Source organism: Dendroctonus ponderosae, unplaced genomic scaffold, assembly GCF_020466585.1.
Source record: "Dendroctonus ponderosae isolate FM_Combo_2020 unplaced genomic scaffold, Dpon_F_20191213v2 Dpon_F_20191213_521, whole genome shotgun sequence".
Lineage (NCBI taxonomy): Eukaryota > Metazoa > Arthropoda > Insecta > Coleoptera > Curculionidae > Dendroctonus > Dendroctonus ponderosae.
In genome coordinates, this window is record NW_026018737.1 from 4,723 (window position 1) to 11,284 (window position 6,562).

The 6,562-nt window shown below is 36.6% G+C and overlaps 1 protein-coding gene across 1 annotated transcript; it reads left to right on the top strand.

The window, feature by feature from the left end:
- Positions 1–1,827: 1,827 nt before the first annotated feature.
- Positions 1,828–6,204, top strand: LOC109535233 (transcription factor Sp8). Its single transcript, XM_019901116.2, has 2 exons — positions 1,828–1,944; positions 5,044–6,204. Exons 1-2 carry the CDS (start codon positions 1,888–1,890, stop codon positions 6,064–6,066), a joined length of 1,080 nt encoding a protein of 359 aa, XP_019756675.2. The 5' UTR covers positions 1,828–1,887; the 3' UTR covers positions 6,067–6,204.
- The last annotated feature ends 358 nt before the right edge of the window (positions 6,205–6,562 follow it).

Below are 6,562 nucleotides of genomic sequence, written 5' to 3' on the forward strand. Positions count from 1 at the left end.
TCTTTCTACCCAAAAAATTGCATTGTTTTTTAGTTTTACTTAAAATGCTGACAATCTTCAGGTAATTTCTGTAAAAAATTGTAAGATAAATTTTATTGGAACATTGGCCTCTTAACAGCATTGCAAACATTTTTGGAAAACTTTTTTAAGCTTCGAATTATGGACAAAACCCTAATAATTATTTCTGGGTCCAAAAATATTTCGCCGAACTGCAAAAGCGAAAGTTTATAATCATTTATTGGGAAAACTCTTGGAAACTGGAAAACTTCACTTTTAGGTCAATATTTCTAAACAACACTGTCTCTAAACAGAAAAACCGCGTTTTTCTTGACGTTTTACTGTAAAATACTGGCAAACTGATTTGTTTATGCAAAAAAATTAAGAGATGGATTTTACAAGAAAACTCGTCGACTTTCTTTGAACCCCGTTCTGTTGCTGTGAAAATCTATATGAGTTTTTTAGTTGTTTGAACAAAGTAATAAAGTAAAACAATAAAATATGGTTTTCGGTCCTTATATAAGTACCCTTAAACGCGTTTGTTTGCATTATTATACAATCGTAGTTAATATCATCATAAAGTAACTCGGAAGCTATCACAGATACGAAAACAATACCAAAGGCAAAAAATCTTGCACATTTTATTGAGAAATGAAATTTAAGAGAATAAAATAAATTGGACTGGAAACATTGACCATAAACCTAGCAAAAAGTACATCCTGTAGATTATGGCAAGCATTGAGCATTACTAATATAATCACGAATAACCACCCATAATGAGCTAGTAAAAGTTTCAAATTTGTAGACAAAACCAAAAAAACTTTTTACATCCTGTATTTTGTAAAAGAAGCCTGTGTTGACTCTGTATATGCACATTTGTCGTTTCGCCTAATCTCAGTTCACGTTATATTCCATTTTAACTTCACCAAAACAAAAAATAAACTTAAAAGTCCCTAACTAACTCGCCTTAAGTGCAAAAAACTTAATTGCAATCAAACTGAAGAACATCAAGAAAGCACTGTGTATTTTCCAAATGGTGCGTTATGTTCATTGGAAGTAAATCACTGCGTTTGGGCTGTTTTTCCTTTAATTACTCCAGACAACAGATTACCAGAAAATTAATCTGCCCATATTTTTTTTCGATCCAAAATGCAGCTCTATCATTAAATCACGCATTCGCTTCAAAGCTCAGTTCTTAGCCGCCAAATAGAGCCAGGTCCGCTCATTTTCCATCCTAATCATTCTTCGGGGGTCACGTAGTAATTAGAAGCTTCTTTTTGGGCTTATTTATATGGACCAGAGCAGATAGTTTTAATTATAGGTTGCAGATATTGTTTTAGAAACTGTATGATATATTATAAGGCAGATACGTCTCGTGCAAATGATCGAAACCGGCTCAAGCTTAATACCTATGTTTAGCTGATATTAAGGCTCTGTGTCAACTCGGGGATTTTCCCGTGAGATTTTTTAACATAGGTGCAATGCTCTGGATTCAAGGGCCTAATTAGCAGAAGAGAAATTTTCTGCAGCCCTAATTTTGTTTCCAAAATAGTGCTGTTTTGTTTAATTAAAACACCCAACATATGGGTTAAACGCGGCTCGTTTGAAACGCGACTTCGATACGAAAGGAAGGTAAATAGATCGGCCTTAATTCCAATTCAACGGTCGGAAATTCATCTCGTTAAAGACTTTGGCTGCCTCTTCGGCCCCTTTTCCTCCTAGAGGGTTGTCTTTCCCACCCTTAGGGGAGAGGCGCACAGCATCGCGCGCAGTCACGCCTCCTAAAGACCATCATCATCAGTAGAAAATACCGACACCGGTCCCAATCTCAGTTATTAGTGAACCATGCGGGAACATAGATAAGAAGGAGAAGAAGTTGAGTGTTGAACTATGGTGGCCCCTCAAACAGTGCAGCATCTTGACAACACGATCGCAGCGCAATCGCAGGTGCGTGTCTTTAATGATAGTGTTCGCGATTAGGTGCCCCTTAATCATTATTTTATACGAATTTACTACGGAGGTTTCTTCCGCCTTTAGGCTACCAGGTGAACTTGGTTTAGTGGGTGCGAACATTCATTTGCCCCAATTTTTTTAAGTCGACTATTTGCGTTTAGTTCCGTCGATCTTGGCCAAAGTGAACCAATTTTTAACCTTACTGTAAAGCTGTATTTCTTCTTCGTGTGAGTGCGTGTGTGTGTTAAAAAATTATAAGAAAAAATGATATATTTTTTCAATTAAGGAACTTGACGCTGTTTTGGACTATGGATCTTACTAATCGTTCGCATTAATTAGCCATCCAAATCTCGATATGGAATTCTGACTACTTTAATACTGACTACAATTTAATTAAATGAGTTCTCCGACTTCTAAAATCTTGAAAATTCTGACAGACTCTGAAGATGCACGTCAGTCGTGCGTGCGAAACGTCAGGCGATTCTTTTCCTCAGTGGTACAATTGCGTGAAGACATCGATTTTCAGGGCAGCATTGATTTATTTGACAAAATCGTATTTTTTTTTGGATTTCACTGAAATTCTTAGGACGTTCAAACCGACAAGTTGCTTATAGATGACGAAAATTCGGCTTCTGAGGCTCAATAGAAAGTTCATTAAAAAAGGGCATGTAATTGTGTGAAAAAAAATTAATAATTTACTCACATTTTATTGACATTTTTATGGTCTTTAGACCGACAACTTTCTTATACCTGGCGGAAATTTTGAGTTGCTAGTAAACTTCGATGAGAATTTGGCATTTTTTAATGAAGGGCTTGTAATAACGCGGGAAAAAAATCAGCCAAGCATTGATTTGGCTCACAAAAATGAGTGTTTGCTCACATTTTGTTGAAATATTCGAATTGTTTCAGTGGAACTTTATCCATCAATGACGAAAATATTAAGTTGTTACTTACACTCAGTGAGAAGTTGTAATTTATTAAAAAAGGGTGTGCGATAAAATTCACGTTCAGCCCAGCATTGATTTGGCTGAAAAATCAAATTTTCCCACATTCTTTTCGAAATTTACCTTTAGAAAAAAACTATGAAAATCTGCATGCCTTTTAACGGAGAATTGGGTCAATTTCTTGTTTATATTTTTATTATTTCTTTCTGTGAAAACTATAGAATACTAAGACAGGGCTGGAATTGGCTTCAGACATTGTTTGTCCGATTGTATACATTTTATCAAATTTTATTAAATTAAAACAAAAAACGGAATCTGGGTTTTTGGCTATCGCTTCTTCACTGACATGCTCGTTTAAATATTTGATATTGCGCAACAAATCGACCCTTTATCGGTTACAAAGCTTAATAAAATAAAAAATATAAAATCAAGCAAAAATTATCTCTCAAGATCCGCAAGAAATTAACTATTCAAACAACCGATTTCGAAATTTAATTGACAAATTTAAAGCCAAGATGAACTAAGAATTTGTTTTGAAAACTTCGAAAACCGTTACAGACATTTTCAATGCGATCTTTATTTACAGCTTGGAGCTTGGCCTATTTTTGTTTAGTTTTTTATTGCTTCCTTTTATGTAGACCGTAGAAAATTAAGATTTCGCTTCAGAGATTGATTTTTCGTTTGTTTGCATTTATGAAATTAAATATTTATTGGTTGTTTGTGAACAGATTTAGATACGTTGTAAACCCAGTTCCATGATCTACAAAAAGCTTAACAATTTTACACAAACCCGCAAAAAATCAAGTACTTATTCAAACTACTGATTTTGAAATTATATTAAAACATTTAAAGCCAATTGAAATAATTAGAAATTATTTTGGAAACTTGAAAATCTACATATATTTTTAGGTACCTATACAGAACTGGGTTAATTTCTTCTTTAGATTTTATTGTTTTCGCTTTTAGAAATTAAAAAGTAAAAAGATTCAGAGAACAAAAATTCACTTCAGATATAGTTTTTCCGTTTGCAGGTATTGATCAAATTTTATTTAAAAAAAGGAAAATGGCCTTTAAGCTATCGCTTAAAAGATCTAAAATTACGCAAGAAATCAACCATTTATCAGTCGCTTGTGAACAGATTTCGGTACTTTGAAAACCCAACTCGATGATCTTCAAACGCTTGACCAACTTAAAAGATTTAAAAACAATCAACGATATTAAATTAAAATATGCCAAATTTTGCACAGTTCACAATGAAGTTCAATATTCACTTAATTTCGAATAATTAACTTAACTATGTTCAACAGGGTTTAATGTCTGGCAATTAAGTGTTTCGACTCACTTTGAATCTAAAGCGGAAATCTGGACATAAATTGCGCGATTTTGAGGGAGAACAACAATTAAATATTTCGTGCGATTTTCATTCCTATCTATTTGCGTCATTTTGCTCCTATAATTATGCGTCTGTTACTGTGTGATTCAAATAATCGACTTGAGCATTAATTTGTGTTATAATTCAACATTTAGAAGCTTAAAGAAAATAAAAATCGTGTCTTTACAGAAGTTGCTGGTGTTTAAAAACACCCAGTTTGACAACATTAGTTCCTTTAGGATTCTATTAGTTCAGATTTACATACTTGGTTAGACTGTTGGTTGAATCGAGAAAAATTTCGGCAAATTCGCAAAAACATGGAGTTGTACAAGAATCAATCAACTTATTACCGAATCCAACAGCTAGCAGTGTTCATAAAAAAATTAAACGCCATTGACCATAAAAATGCTTCGTTCAACCTAATTTAGCTGACTAAAGCCATATTTTGAATTTATGTTAAACTTTTAAGGCCGGAATCAAATTAAAATAGAGAAAGTTCATTAAAAATCTGAGGTAATAAAAATCTTGATTCAAACCAAAACCAACAAATAATTGTCTGTTATACTGGCGGGTTTGGGATTGCATAGAAACTCCTATTACTTTATAAAAATGCCCGACGTTTATTCAGTTTTAGAAATAAATTAATCCAGTCCCAAACCCGCTATTGGAACAACCATGTAAGTTTTCTTTGCATCTTCATTGTTCTTTGGGGATGCTTAGGCCCCTACCCGATCGAACCAGAGACGTTTTTCCTACAACATTCACTCTTTTTTGCAGATATCGACACCAATCAGCCTTTTTGCCCCCACTTGTGATAGAATGTACTCGGGCAGCTACACTCAGCTGTCGCCCACTAGCACCACGTCTTCAAGCAGCGACAACTACGCAACCCAAGTGCCTCTGGAGACCTTAAGGAGCCCCCTGGACTATTCGCCGCATTACCAGAACCCCTACCCGCCCCGATACAGCAACTGTTTCTACACACACTCTCCACCCTCTGCCGATATTGCTACCAGTGGCTATCAGCCGCATCAGAATCAAATCTATTCACCCTGGGGCCAGCCCAGCTACATGAACCCATTTGGAAGCTCGCCCAACATCATCAATCGGCCTACGATAGGAGTGAACTTCCCCAGCTACACCGGTAAAGCTAGGCGCTGTATTAAGTGCCAATGTCCCAACTGTATTGATGAGGAGAATGGGATCAAGAAGCCGTCCTCGAAGAAAGTGCACATTTGCCACTATGCAGGCTGTGATAAGGTTTATGGCAAAACGTCGCATCTTCAAGCCCACTTGAGGTGGCATTCGGGCGAAAGGCCGTATGCCTGCCATTGGATGTTCTGCGGAAAGCGCTTTACTCGATCTGATGAGCTTCAGAGGCATATGCGGACCCATACTGGGGAAAAGCGGTTTTCCTGCACGGTTTGCTCCAAGCGCTTTATGCGATCGGACCATTTGGCCAAGCACAAAAAAACCCACAAGAATCCCAAGAAAAGCGAAGAACCAGCCAAGGAGCCGAAGGAGAAACCTGCGACTGTTAAACCTCCAGATTCAAGACTGGCCGAGAACGTGCCTACTACTCAAACAACACCAGCCAATGTGCCTGCTCAAGTTACGCGTGTTGCGGACAATTTCAATCACACGTCGAACATGTTTCCCTCCAACTATCCGTCAGTGCGATTTCATCAGAACTTACCATCAACTTACAATATGGTGCCGCATGGAAGCAACCTGAGCGACTACAGTCCTCAACTGTATTCAGCACATAATCAGTATTTCTCGGATTACGCCTATATGTAGAACCCGTTTGGACTGTTTTAGCGGATATGTGCCATAAAATTGTACATTGTTTATTTTTGCAAGCCCTGTTGACTTTAGGCTTAATTGTGTTCGTACTATATTTGTAAAATACATTGAAAAACAGAAATAAATCTTCTAATTTTCATAGAAATTACCCAGTGTTTTCCTAGATTCCATTTGAACTTTCAGCTGCTTGCAACTCTTGAAAGGCACGTTCCAATCAAATGTAAAGCCGATAAATCCTCACTGCCAACGCCAAAATATCACGATTTTTATGTGTCGCTTCGGCAAACTTGCAGACAATTAGTCAGCAATTCAAAAGCCTTTTAAAAGAGCTTTCATTATTAAATTAAACCTACAATTCAAATCCGACAAAATCAAGTCTTGGCTGGTGCTGCACCTAATGGAAACAATTCCAAACTAGAATGTAGCCAAGCGACAAGCAGATGGAGCCAGCATAAGAAATAATTGAGGGTGCTATTAAATGGGCGGGTTT